At 41.6% G+C, this 15041-nt stretch overlaps 1 protein-coding gene across 1 annotated transcript in view; it reads right to left on the bottom strand.

Moving 5' to 3' along the window:
* The window catches only part of CCNC (cyclin C), an 813217-nt gene that overhangs the window by 407112 nt on the left and 391064 nt on the right, over positions 1-15041 (bottom strand). The window contains exons 7-8 of the mRNA XM_069606395.1: positions 5380-5415; positions 4259-4350 (exon numbers count right to left, since the gene is read on the bottom strand). Coding sequence (XP_069462496.1) covers positions 4259-4350; positions 5380-5415 — 128 coding nt within the window. The remainder of the gene's footprint in view (positions 1-4258; positions 4351-5379; positions 5416-15041) is intronic.

Genomic DNA, 15041 nt, shown 5'->3' with positions numbered 1-15041 from the left:
GAGATCAGGCTGGTCACGTTGACTGGGTAAGAGTTATCGCAGCCCTGGAGCAAGGCCCTGGGAACGGACATCAAGATCTACGAAGGAACCAGAGTCCATAGCCTAAAGGTAGTGGTGCCTGAGGTCCTGAAACAAATGCTCTCATTAGTCTCATGGAATATCTGGGGTTTTGGGAAACTAACAAGTGACACTAAGGTAATAGAGTCTTTTAAAGTGTTTTCAATGGTTTGTCTGCAAGAAACGTGAGAGATGGACGAGTTATGGTGGGATGGGTATGTAGGTTATCAAGAAAATGCTGTTAGACCGAAAGCAGGACGCCCTTTGGGGGGCTTATGTGTATTCATCAAGCAAGGAGTGGGATCTCAAGTGAACATAGGGGCATTCTCGGAATTCATGTGGCGTTGTGTCTAAATGGTGAGTGTAAGCATATCTTGTTGATAAACGTATACTGGATCAATACGCATTGTGAAATGTCATCATAATGGCAGCTTTGGATGACATTATTAAAGCCTTTAAATTGAACCATTCAGTATCAGAAATTCTAATGGTTGGTGATTTTAATTCCCACTGTCCACCGCAGACTGTAGACTTGGAGGGTAGGTGGAGAATCGCCTTATATAGCAATACAAGTGGCACAAGACAGAGAGACTATTGGGAACGCCGTGGGTTGTCGATACTGAATAGGCAAACTAAAGGGGATATTCCTGCCAAACCCACATGGCACAGAAAGGATTTCAATACATTGCTAGATCATGTGGTGGTTTCTAAAAGTTTGTTACGTATAGTAAATAGTCTCAAAGTAATTAGTAGCCCGATCAGTGATCATGATAAATTAACGTTGAAAATACATCTAGAGATTCATAAGCCGGATACCACAAGCTGCAGACATTTGACAGTGAATAATCAAAACAGATTAGGGTGGACTAAAAAAGGCCTGGATCAAATGAATAATATGATAAGAGATTACTGTGATACACAAACATTAGAAAGGAAAGTTATGGAATTGGAAATAGATTCCTTTCCGATATTTGTAGAAAGAAAAACTGAAATATGCACGCAGCCTAAGAGTGGGGGTCGTCATGCTAAGTACCCTCATGTCTATACAGAAGAAATCCATGTCAGGAAAAGGGAGATGAGAAGTACGATTCAGAAACTAAAAATAAAAAAGGGCCCGATAAAAAAAAAAAGCAAAATCTTTAGAAAATTAGTTAAAAACTAATAAGAGCCTCCTATTGCAGATAGACGGTGAAGCAATGCTAGAAGCAATACTGAACAATAATACTAGACATTTTTGGTCATTGGTAAATTGTAAAAAACAACATCTAGCTCAAGCAGTCCCAAACCCCATCTCTGAAGTAAGCTGGGTGAATCCCAACTATATGGAGGAACATCGTTAGAATTACATGAACAAACTAATATAAGATGGGCTCTAGACGTCAGTCGAAACTCTAGAAGCTATCGTAAAATCTGGGTCAAACTTTCATGCCCCAGGTTCAAATGGACTGTGTAATTTAATCCTGAAACAAGAAGCGGCAGCATAGGCAAAAGTGCTACATATCTTTTTCCTAAACATGCTTTTCCATAAATGTATCCCCTCACCCTGGGCTGTGTCAATGATTTTACTTCTGCACCAAAAAGGAAACCGCAATGATCCAATAAATTATCGTCCAATATCACTGATGGACATTAAAAGCAAGATATTTGCCAGATGTCTCTTATCGCAAATGGAAGAGTGGAGCAGGAACCAGGGAATCCTTTCTAAATTTCAGACAGGCTTCATGTGAAATATAGGCACAGATGCAAATGGGTTACTGATTCAGTCCCTAATCGACCAGACAAGTAAGGTTCGGAGAGACCCACTCCATGTGGCCAGTTTAGATCTGAGCCTAGAGTTTGACTCTGTGAATAGAGCGAGATTGTGGAGAAAGTTTGGAGCTTGCGGAATTCCACCGCACATTCTAGATATCCTAATTCAATTGCAAAGATACAGTGATCAAAGTAAGACTTAACCAGAATGGAGACGTTTTAGTACCAATTCATACACACTGTGACCTACGTCAGGTTGTGTGCTTGCAGCATGCCTCTTTAATTGGTACATTTGACAGAGTGCAGCTTTGATTTAGTCCAAATTAAAGGAAGAGAGCTGCTTCTGTATTGCCTATGCTGATGCTATACTGTTATTAGACAGAACTCGGATAGCTCTACAGAGGCTGCTCTCGCGATTTGTAGAATACTCAGAACTAAATGGACTGGCAATCCAAAGAAGTCCACTATAATGGGTTTTAAAGGCCAAACACCCAAAATGAAAACATTCCGTTCGTCATTGAACGGCTAACATGTCCCAGTGGTGAGTAATATTAAATATCTAGGATTCTTGTTGGTGAGACCGATAAATTATACAAGAAGACACTGTGGACAAAAGGGCGGCAACTAGCAACACAAACGTCATATTGTGAAAAGGTACTGTCGTTTTTTCATTACAGTTTCCGTACAGTTTAATAGATCGAAGGCCATCCCGGTTCTAATGTATGGGCTTGATATATTTTTCAAGGAAGAGATTAGAATTGGACAAAATTGAGGGCATGATATGGAGAAAAGTGTTAAGACTCCCGAACTGTGTACCCACAGCTCTTATCCGCTTTGAGCTTGGACTGAAATCGCGCACAGCGATTGCTCAAGTAAGGACCATCTTGCTATATCGTAAGCTATTACTTGATGGAAAGAATTCAATGTATAGCTTACTAGCTAGCCAAATGGCAACTGAAGGTGAGGGAGGTCTATTTAACCCCTTTAAACGGAAATGTGAACTCATAATAGAACAGTATGAGCTCACCTTAGAACAATTGTGTACAAACCCAGGACAAGCAAAACAGAAAATTAAAGAATTAAGACTGTATTGTGAACTGTGACAAAGGCATGCAGTACAGCCTAACTAAAGATATAAAGAATGTAAAAAAAATAGGAATGCTTACAAAATACCTCAAACCGTCTTCCGACAGTCGATATAGAGAAATCTTTAAGGTTCCGATTTAACCTGCTCCCAATTTGAGAGATTAATCTGGTACGAGGCATACAAGCATCAGCCCAATGTCGATTCTGTGGAGCAATGGTAGAATCTCTTAAACATCTAATAAGTGCGGTACTCTTCAGCAGCTAAGAGAAGAATATTTTGGGACATTCACCTACTCAACAGAGTCGCTAAACACTGGTAATCTCTAGAGATGTGTCACCCAAGGCTCTATTGCCTCCCTGGTGATTACAGTGGTTAACTTTCTGAAAATTATCAAGATCTCCTGAATGAAAGAAAGTAGTGAAATTAATATAAACTAAAAGAAATAGGGAATAGCAAATACCTGTTGAGTCATTAATTAGTAGCATTTATTAATGTTGAATCTTGTAGGAAATTAATTTGATTTTAGAATGATTTGTTTAAAAATATTTTAAACTGGAATAGATTGACTGTTTTTAATTGTTTATTGTGTATGCACGGATTTTAAAAATGCATAATTGTGACGATATTGTTTAAGGTATTATATATGATTGTTTCATACGTAAAAGTTGTATAAGGTTTGTAATAAAGCAATTGACAATAAAAAACATGTTTAAACAGATTAGCACCTGTGAAAATTCTACTGGGGTGCATATAGCAATTTAGCCCGACGTAGGAGGGAGGGCATTATCGATTAGGTAATGGCTCGGGTCCCACGTTACGGCCCTCGCTTTGCTCAGGCCTGTAACTCTGGCCCAGGGCCATTACCTGACCAGTAATGCCCTCCCAGGTCGGGGTATATTGCTTAAATAGAACGCTGCTGCGCATCATGCTCTGTTCCCACTCCCACAGGACAGAATATACCGACAAGTATGAAGAAAAGGGTACGGCATGTAAGATTAATTGAGGACAAGAGAAACAATGTATAATGCAGGAAGAAACCTGGCAGTAAAAAAGTCTGAATCTGAAGACAGTGGAGCGATGCAATGTAATGCAAGTTCATCCGTTCACAAGCTACCTGTTCCTAGAAGAAGGGCCTGTTCATTAAACAGCAAATAATCTAAAGGATCAACACTAATCGACGAAGCATATTTTACTTCATTCAAAAATATGATTCTTTTAAAGAATCCGATACACTGGAGTGCATCCGGGTATTAACAGATCAACCATTTGCTGAAATCGAAAACGCACACAAGTGGCATCAGCTTTTGCATTCACAAAATGTACATTTCCATCTCGCATGATGAATCAATATTTTTTTCAATTTACCATGCTAGGGGAAGTAACATGTCTTCTTGACCCATGTCCTGAACATACTGGAGAAGTGGCCTGTAAGGATGGTACACGATCAAGCAGCAGTCCTTCGGTAGGTTAAACAAAAAAAAAAACACAAGAAAACTACATTAAAACATCTGGAAATACACATACTTTGATAATTCAGCTTAACAATCACGGGAATTAAATGGAAATCATGAAACCAGTTCGTTTTATACACCATTATGAATAAGCGTAATCCTGCTGTCTTGACAGGGGAGTGAGCGATGCGGACTAATTGCTCTGCAACTATGCCAATAGATCAGGTGGAAGACTGAAAAGCCGTTTCTGGCCAGCATTTAAAAAGGGTTTTTTGTGCTTTGGTCGACCCCCAACTCATCGATTTGTTTTAACAGTTGATGGCGAGTTGGAGTCATGCATTTTGGGGTGTGGTGTGCTTCCCCTTAATTTAGTAGTAACAATTATAATTTTAAAAAAAGGTTAAAAAAATGTTTTTCCAAATTCGGCCAGTTAGAATTCGATGAACACGCTTCGATCCCTGAAAACATTACTTCCCATTTAGGTACGGACCCGAAAGGGGAGAAAAGAGTATTGATGCCAAACTAAAATAGTCTGTTGTGCCAATAATAAGAGACATTTCTCTTACAAATTAGGCAGTATGTGTGGTGCTCTGTAGAAATGTTTACTGCTATTTGGTATTTCAGAAGTAATGTAGGTGGTCTTGTATAGCACCTGTCTGACACTATTGGTATTGTACATGGGACAGTACCAATAGTACGGTTGATACTGCATTACTTAAAAATAATCGGTACATCTTGACAATCCGTTCTTGAAAATATGCATCCAGTGTGTAATAGGGCAGAACAAAACGGGTGTGTGTATATGAATTATGCATACTACAAGGAAACTTATTTAGAAAGAATGAAACCAAGAAACAGACTTCTAGCAGCAATGGGGCGTAAACGATATAGCAGCTTAACTGATAAAAGGTGAACTAAGATAACAATGAAAATGGATAAGACTTAAATGTCATTTCTAATATTTAAATATAACTCCTAAAAGAGCATACATACATACATACATTTTACTACAAAGGAATAAAATAGATAACCTACCATTAGTTCTAAAAGATAGAACTCACATTCAAGTATCTGAAAATGAAAACAAAAAATACTTTACTTAAAAATGAATTGAAGCCAAGTGCAATAATGTCAAAAAAACAAGCAAAAAAAACGAGACTTATTAATTTGGCAACATACAAGAAAGGTAATTTAAAATAAAAGTTCCAATAGAGAAACAAGTCAGGTTGGACATAAGCGGTCACACCGCAGGAACTATACAGGTCACGTACAGGTCGGCTTCTCCAAGTTTTGAAGACATTTTAGGCTTTCCTCCCAATTTATTAATTTGTGAGTTTTTTGTTTAAGCACGACATTCATCCTAGCAGTTGCTTCAGTGAATTAGTCCAGGACTGGATCAGCAGTGATTGTGAATGGATCCATAGATCTCAATTACAGAGTCGGAGATCGCGACCTTGTACCTAGTGATTGTTACGTTGGACGTCCCATAGGACGGGCGCAGATTTATAACTTTGGCACTGGTTGACACATTTTTTACAAAACCTTCCCAATAAATACACAACAGATTGAATTATTTGGAAGGTTTCGATGGCAGGGTGAGATGAATAGTCTGGAAGCAGAAGGTCAGGTCAAAAGACATTTCTAGTACATTATGAAGGTAGCGATGTTTATTGGTAATGAGAAGCGACAAAGCCAACAAGGCATTGCAATTAGAAGTGGCAGGGTCCATAAGGCAGTGTGCAGAGACTATGTTGCAATTTACATTACCAGGTGGATAGAGGATGTGTAAGCGAGATGATGTACATAACCAAATGAAGTGAAAATGTATAAGTGGGAGACGGTACTTTCCAGAGATAATGTCCAAGTTTGTGAGAATAGAAACAGGTCTGGTGTAAAATCGTTCCCTTCCCATTAATATACTTCAAAAGAACTAAAAAGGTATACAGGGTGAATGCTCTAGGTGCTCAGGGGTTCACCTTTACAGACAGGGATATTGTTTCAGGTTGTCTCCTTGCACTGCAATGAAAACAAATTGACAGTTCTTGCTGCAAAACCTAAATCGCAGAGAGGAGCTGGTTAGCTTTGACAATTTTGGTTCTGTGGTGACCTCGGATGGAAACGACCGGTTCATACATCAGAAGGATTTTGGACCACTCATCGAACTTCTGGAGCCAAGCCGAGAGATTGGAGACCTTTTAAAATCTTTAATGAGGTATTGGACAAGGGATGTCCAATAAGTTAGGCGTATTTTTTGGCCTACACCATACCTGTAATTTGCTATGCAACAGGGGTCAGAGGCAGAATGGGTCGCGATGGGTTGTTGCCTTTTACACTGATCAGGTGGGGATTGAAGAGAATATCAAAACAGTATTAGAAATATAGCACATTATGATGGTTTTTGAAACTGAAATGAGATAAATAAGTAAAGCAGAAAGAAACTCCAGAAAAAGAGATAGTGCTATAAACCGACAGGGATCAACTGGTACAGAGTTAATAGTGATGGAGTATAAACTGCTCACAAGGTCTGGGACTTAAGCAGACTCCAACCGCACCAGTGCCTTGCTATGCGAGAATGTTCTTGTTACGGCAGAATTACATTTTTTGGGTATTCTGCAGATTAATTTCATGGAACCCATTTCTTTTAGTATTTTACCCCTTTATTTATTTGGGGTTTCCAATTCGTTTTAAAAGGTTCCTCTGAGGAAGTCCCCCTGCCACTAGATCCCTTTTCAGAGTGTGTGGTCCTGGATTGCCCATTAGGCTCCTAGGCACAGCATCATAGACATCCCCTTTGGCACCAAGGGGATACCACCCTGAAACCAACGTAGGGCGATATAATCTGGTAGCAGCTAATAATTTTGGCTTTACCCGTGGGGTGTAAGCTGATTTACTGCATTAGTAGCGCAATGTAACTTTACAGTAGTCATTTGGGTGCACATTTAAAAACCAAAACTTTTTTTTTTAAGTCCCATCAGCCATTTGGTTTTAGGGGATTCCTTTGCATGGGTAGACCATGAGGCAGACCTAAAATGAGCCAAAGGTGGTGCACTTTATAGTGGGTTGAACTGGTATAAACCAGTTTGGTGGATAAGCAGCTACACCTCATGTGTTTTGTGGTTTTTGGGGCCATCTCAATTGGCTGGCGGTGGAAAACATTTGAAATCTGCCAATGGGATTGGCGGAGTGACAGAAGGCAACCCTTGTGAGTGAAGGTACACGTAGAGTAAAGTTCCTAAATTCTGATCTGCCGTTGACAGGAGGGCAGATTTGCCTAACTGCTGGATGGTTTTGGTGCTGTAAAAGCATTGTAGCCGATTCTGAGACCCTATCTGGGCCTACTGGTCAGACGTGTGTCTCTTGTCTGTGCGCCGGTTTACATTTCTAGTGATGGGCATCCTTCCCTGGTCTTTCACATACTGATACTGTTCCCCCTCATCTGCTGGGACCAGGCCTTCATCCCGGAAACCATTTTTTTCGGCCCCTTTTACCGCCAGTTTCTCCCACCTTGCGTTTGGAAGCTGCCGCCACCTGGAAAGGTCTTAGGATGCCAATACCCCACCAAATTTGCTTCTCTGGGTCGTCCTGGTTTGTCACCACTATTGTCCTACTGCAGGGGCCATTTTTGCTGCTCGTACCCCATCAAGGTTTGCCTTCGAAGCCACCGGTGGTCTGCTCTTTGCAGAATCCTCAGTTCTCCTAGAGCCATCTGAGTGCTGATTCTGCTTCTGGATGGCAGATCGCACTCCCTTGAAAAAGCTATTGTTATTTTGGATTGACAGGGTCGTCGTCGGCTCAGGGTTCAATTTCTTCAATTTAGTCCCCGGGTGACTGGATACTCGCATGTCACCCTGTTAAAATAAGCGTTTACTTATCGAGTGATTCTGCTTTCCTGGAACAGTGTTTTCAGGAAACAACAACTTCCCTTTCGGACCTGGGTTGGCGGGTTATTAAATAAACCACCAGGGATCCTCGTGGTCTATGGTCATTAGGTTCAGCAGATCCCTTTCAAATGCACCACCCCATTGCTTTATACCGGGGACTGAACCCTGCATGCCTTCTTTGTTTCTTCGCCTTAAACCTTCCACTGGATCTCCGAGTCGTCATGGTCGTTCCCTGTGATTGAATGCTTTCTTATGGGTATGGGAGGGCAGAATTTGGACTTACTTGCTTCATAAATGCAGGCCAGTCTACAGACTGTCGTGCTGTGTCCTGTGTCCTAAGGGGCACTTTTCTAAATACTGCAGCTCCCAGAAGTGACCCTCTGTAAGGTACCTCCCTGGACGGTCACATTTTTGTAGGGCTCCTGGGGTTCTCCACCAAGCCTTGGAATTTTAGCGATTCCCCTCGATTTATTAGGGATTTTTAAATCTATGTTTTACACTCCCATCTAGGATATATTGTATCACTGAATGTTGCTACTGTTCCCGTCCGTGGAGTTTAATAAGTCCTTCTGGGCTTAGAGGCCGTCAATGAAATACATCCTGGACTTTGGCAGCCCTCCTGGCTGCGTGGGACAGTGTGTCCTACTTCTAAATGCTAGAACTATATGGTGGGCATATGTATTATATATCCCACTTGTATTTAGAGTAGAGTATAGAAGAAAACCTCTGCTTACTTTTTGTGCGGCACCTTTCGATCCTGAACAGGATGGTCATTAGGGTGTTTAATATTGTCTAGGTGTCTACTATAACTCACTTCTAAAAAGTCTATTTATTGTGTCTGCCACCAGGAATAGATAGGTTATTTATAACGCACTTAATATCCAGATGTTTCTTAGCCCGGACCCAGGGATCGAACCTGTGTTGCTCCGTGTCGACTTGCTTCCAAGGCGAGCACGTTGCCCCTGAGCTATCCTCCAGAGACCGGAGCTACATTCTAGGGTATGCCCTGTTGTGCGTTATATTTCACCAAGGTACATATTTTATGTGCGACCTTGTAATGAAAGTGTATATTGTTGCAAACACTTGTGTGGTGTAATCTTTTGTGGCGACTACTGGGATTGATTGTACCTCCCTGCTAGCCTACCCTCCTTCCGGAATTTAAGCCAGGCTGCTCATTGGAGGGTCTGGTCTTTCCTTTTGGGTGAGAAAGACTAACACCATTAGGTTAGATGTTACACAGCCCTCAAACAGAGATCTGAAAGCAAAAGGGTTGGTAGCCTGGCAAGGGAAAAACACCTGTGAAATATCTTGACCCAGCAGAGGAATTAAAAAGTTCCTGCCTCGTGCTCATCTAGCAGCTATCCCTTTTGTATGACTGGAAGGTTTTCCTTCCTTGGGCAACATCTTTTTATTGTGGACCCTCATTTTGTACAGGGGCAGGACAGTCTAGAGATATGCTAATTCCATCCACCGGCACCCAAATACATTTTATTTATGCGCAATCCCACAATTTGTATAGATTGAATTCCCTTAGACAGAAAAATGAATCTAAATAACACCTGCTTGAAGGCATCTTTGATCAGAAAAAATGAACGCAATTAAAAGGAGCGTTTGTATCCAAAAATGGTCAAATCTGCGCAGAATATGGAAGCCATCTTGACTGGTTTGGAGATCTTAAAGACTAGGCGAGAAGGTCCCTAAAGGAATCTAATGAAAAATCAAAGTCGGTTCAAAACGTAAGGGACACCCATCCACGCCCAGTGCATCTACTACATTTTAAGCCCTAGTAACAAGAGAGGAAGTCGGGGAGAAGACAGCAGTAAACATTGATTTGTTTTGAGCAACAGACTGTCCCCTTAGCAACCCCCTGTTTTACCCAGGTCTTGCCACTGTACCCAGGTCTTGCCACTGTAATCTCTGTTGCCAAGACACCCGGCTTCTTCCCAGAGTACTGGGGGCGAGGTGGGTGGACGGGGGGCGGGGGGAGTGGGAGGCAAGGGGCGATCCCCTCTGGGTCTATCCCTCTAAGAACTTCCACTAGCTGTGGAAGCAGCTCCAGATGGTGTCTGCCGGGGTAGCAAGTAGCTTGCAGCCGTCAACATGCTGCAACCAATCAGGTAGATGGTCGGGGGCAGCACTCACTGCACCCCACTAAACGTGACCCACCCCGCTCAAATCATTCCTACGTCATTTACCGCACCACACAAGCATCCCAGTAAATCGTATTGTTTTGCCTTCCCTCACATCTCCCCAGGAAACTAAGTTATTTTATGGTTTTCTGTTTCTTGGCCTACAGGGGACTCATTAGGGGAGTTAGAGTTATTTAGGAGAGGAGTCCAGGATGTTGGACTTCTTGAATTGTGTTTTAGAATTTTTTTCTATACGCTGTTCTTGTTGTTTTGCATCTGTTTCAGAGGGGGGGGGATTTGGGGTTTCAGTTGGGGTCACATATACATTTGGAGGTTTGTTGAGGGGGTCAATTTTGAATTGGATTGGGGTGGGGTGGATATTCTGTGTTTGAATATGGGGGATCAATTGCGAGTTATCTCGTGGAATGTGAATGGTCTGAACAATGTACAGAAAAAACTGAAAGTTTTGGCTTATCTGAAAGACTTAAAAGGGGATGTTTATTTTCTCCAGGAGAGACACCTTTTGAAAGCAGATTTGGATGGTTTGAAGAAAGGTTAGGTTGGGAGGGTCTATGGCTCATCCTTTGAGTCTAGGTCTAGGGGTGTGGTTATTCTTATAAGGAAAAATGCACCGGGCAAGTTTGTCAAAGAGATATGTGATAAGGAGGGTAGAATGTTTGCTATTTTAACTAATATTCAAGGAAAGGAAGTGATTTTTTGAAATGTTTATGCACCGACGTCGGATGATGGTACCTTTTTCAGAAAGGTGGCTCAGGTGATTCAAGACCTTAAGTCCAGTAACATAGTCTTGGGTGGAGACTGCAATACGGTTATGGATTCTGCTTTGGATAGGAGCAATACTAGACATTGCAGAAGGATGGACATGCAGTCTCGGGCATTAAAGGATCTGCTAGAGGAACATAATCTGAAAGACAGTTGGCGGATAGAAAATCCTTTGAAGAGGGAATATACTTTTTATTCCGGTGCACATGCTTCATATTCCAGAATTTACATGGTATCGATGGCAGGAGATATGTTGCAGGACTACAAAACTAGTGGTATAAGTAATATTGTGCTGACTGATCATGCTCATGTTTCAGTGGATTTGGATTGGAGTTACACTATGTGCAGACAAAAAACTTGGAGACTAAATACCATATTGTTGGACAATCTAGATGAGATGGACAAAATTGCGACCGAAATGGACTATTTTCTAGTCGAGAATTGTACTGGGGAAGTTGGATCCGATATGATTTGGGAAGCATTTAAGTGCACAGTTCGTGGTATGTTTATTAGTCTGGCGAGTGGTTTGAAAAGAAAATGGGACAATACGCAGAATGTACTGGAACTGAAGATTAGGGATTTGTCAGGGGTTCTGATGGTGGATCCTACGAGAGTGGAATTGCTTCCTGAGTTAAAACAGCTGAAAATAGAGTTGAGGGAGTTAATATCTAATAGGGTGGATAAGAAGTATTTCCATCAAAAATGCTCTTATTTTGAACATGGGGAGAAATGTGATCGCTGGTTGGCGTATAGATTGAGGCTGAGAGAGTCTGAGCGTTCGATCAGGTCTATTACTGATTCAGATGGTCAGGTCACATTCACTCCGGATGGTATAAATTAAGTTTTCAGAAAGTTTTATGTGGATTTATATAAGAACGAATCCCATATTGATGCGGATAATGGAGACTTCCTGGAAGGGGTTCAGGTCCCAGAAATTTCAGGTGAGGAAGCTACTTTACTGGAGGAAGATATCTCGGTGGATGAAGTCAAGGTAGCAATATCAAAATTGAATGTTGGTAGGTCTCCAGGGCCTGAATTCTATAGGTGGTTGCCTAATTCGGCATTGACACTTGACGGATATGTATAAGACCTCCAAGGCTAGGGGTATACTTCCAGACTCTACTAGACATGCAACTATTTCTGTCTTTCTGAAGAAAAACAGGGGTGAGACACTGGCGTCCAACTAATGACCAATTAGTTTGATCAATGTGGACAATAAGATTCTGGCCAAGATTCTAGCTCTGCGAATGGAAAATCTTTTGCCGGGGCCGATAGATCGGAATCAATCTGGTTTTGTTAAAGGTAGGATGACGTCCAGTAACATGCGGACACTGCTAAGTACTATCGCGAAGGCGTCAGAGTTGTCTGAAGACTCGGCTGTCCGATCACTTGATGCAGAACAGGCATTCGATAGAGTTGACTGGCAATTTATGTTTAAGGTATTGGAAAAGATGGGTTTTGGGATTCAGTTCTGTTCTTGGATTAAACTACTGTATACCAGGCCTACGGCTGATGTCAAAACGAATGGTCAGAGGTCAACACCTTTTGGATTAGAACGTGGGATGAGACAAGGTTGCCCATTGTCTCCTTTGTTATTCGTACTGAGTATTGAACCTTTGGCTATAGCATTGAGAAATGAGGTGGGTTTACAAGGCATAAATTGTTGGGGGATGCTACAAAAAATTTGGTTATACGCTGATGACTTGTTATTGGTCCTCAAGAACCTAGGTGAATCAGTGCCGGTCCTCATGAACATTCTCGAAGCTTTTCACCAGTGCTCAGGATACAAGATTAATTGGGCAAAATCGGAGGTTTTACCATTAGTGCCGTTGTGTGACTAACAATTTATTACCCGGTTGGGATTCAAGTGGTGTGCTGAAAAACTATTGTACTTGGGGGTTTGGATTTTGCCTAATGTTGCTGATTTTGTGAGGGAAAATATGTTGATGGTGTGCACTACTTTCAAATCAGATTTGAAAAGATGGAGTTTGTTGCACCTTTCTCTTTGGGCCAAGGTGAATGCTTTAAAAATGGTGTCGACTCCTCGAGTGAATTTTGTTCCGAGTATGATCCCCTTAGATATTGAGAAGCATTTTTGGCGTGGGTTAGAGACTCATGCAGGACTTTTTGTGGGATAATAAACCTCCTCGACTGAAGATTAGCAAATTGCAATTGCCTTTGTCTAAGGGTGGGCTGGGGGTCCCTAATTTCAAGGCATACCATATGGCTTTTATGTCGCGAAATATACTTGATTTTCTCAAATCGGAACATGTGGATTGGATATGTGCTGAGTCTAGCCATATAGGCCCTTTGTCGCATAGGGCCATTTTGACCAATAAGCCACTTTGAACAAGGGTGGAAGGACTACTGACTAGGAGCTTACGGAACTCATGGGTGGCCTTGTGAGAGTGTTTAGGTTTCAATGCATTCAATTTGGCTGAACCCGAGCATAAAGGGAAAACTTTGTTCTGGCAGGATTGGTATCTAGCTGGGGTGCATTGGATTAGTGATCTGTTCAATGGTTTGAATTGGATGACGGCTAGGGAAATACAGTTGAAGTTTGAAATTCCTACTTTTTGTTTGACTATCGGAAGATCAGGAGGGCGGTGGGGGAGGTGGATTTGGAAAAGAGAATAACATAGACATGCTTGGTTGGGAGCCTGAAGTGAGTGGATGTGGCCTGGTTAGCTATGTTTATAGACTGATTGTGTCGAACTATCGGTCTAATGATGCTTTGAGATTGGATTGGAATCAGAGAATTTGTGAAGATATTACGGAGGATGATTGGACACGTATTTGTGAGAATGTGAAATTGTGTTCTTTGAGTCTTGCTGATAGGTCTCGTCAGATAAAGATTTTGAATAGAACATACTGGACACCTGAGAGAATGATGAAAAGAGGGATGAGTGACAGCTCTGAATGTTGGGCATGCTTACATGAGGTGGGCACCTTGGTGCATATGCTGTGGGAATGCTCGAGGGTGAGAGGCTTGTGGTTTGAGTTTGACCAGATCTGTGAAAAGATTGGAGAAGGTTCATATGGATTTTAAGACAATAGTGTTGGGTAGTGAGGATTTGTTGGATGACCCGACTACTTCTCAGAAGAAATCTCGAGGGGCAATGGTGGGGAAGAAACTAATTTTGAGAGATTGGAAAGCATCTAACCCTATTACTATTGAGGAATGGATTTCAGAGATGCACTCTTTAGCGGATATGGAGAAGGTGCTGTATTGAGAGATAAGAAAAGTGAATTATTTAACAAGATTTGGGGTAAATTTCTTTTACTATATTAGACCAGTTTTATTGATTGTTTTGTGACTCCTGGGGGCCTGGGGGGTTTTCTGGTGTATATAGTTCTGTTGGCTTTGTTATGATTATCACATGATGTTATATTATGTACATGCTGTTTCTCTGCTATGAACTTTTTGAAAATAAATTTTATTAAAGAAAATATATAATAATAATAAAATAAAAAAATAAAACATCTCCCCAGGAAACTCACATTTGCATTGCCGCTGTGTTTGAAAACGAGGCCCTTTCCCACTCTTTTTAGGAAAGTGAAATCTGGGTGTTTGGCATTACTGCTGTGTTTAAAAACTAGGCGTTTCCCGCTCTTTTAAAAAAAAAAAAAGGTGCACCTTAAGCCTGTACCCCACCACGGAAGTCTTTCAAATGTGGCAACCTGCTCCAAGTCGCTACTCTCAACTCTCGCTCTGCTGTCAAACACCCCTCAGACATCTGCCACATCCTCGAAGAACTTGACCTGGATGTCCTTGCCCTCAAGAGACATGGTTCACTGCCAGCTGTGCCATGAGTTTTATACTCTCCGCCCTGATGGCAACAAGATCCTCTCCGAACACAGACCAACCGTCCTGGAGGTGGAGTGGCTCTGATGTTTCCAGAGT

The sequence above is a fragment of the Ambystoma mexicanum genome, chromosome 4p (assembly GCF_040938575.1).
Source record: "Ambystoma mexicanum isolate Mex_15411 chromosome 4p, UKY_AmexF1_1, whole genome shotgun sequence".
Lineage (NCBI taxonomy): Eukaryota > Metazoa > Chordata > Amphibia > Caudata > Ambystomatidae > Ambystoma > Ambystoma mexicanum.
This window is presented reverse-complemented; position numbering and strand designations above follow the sequence as displayed.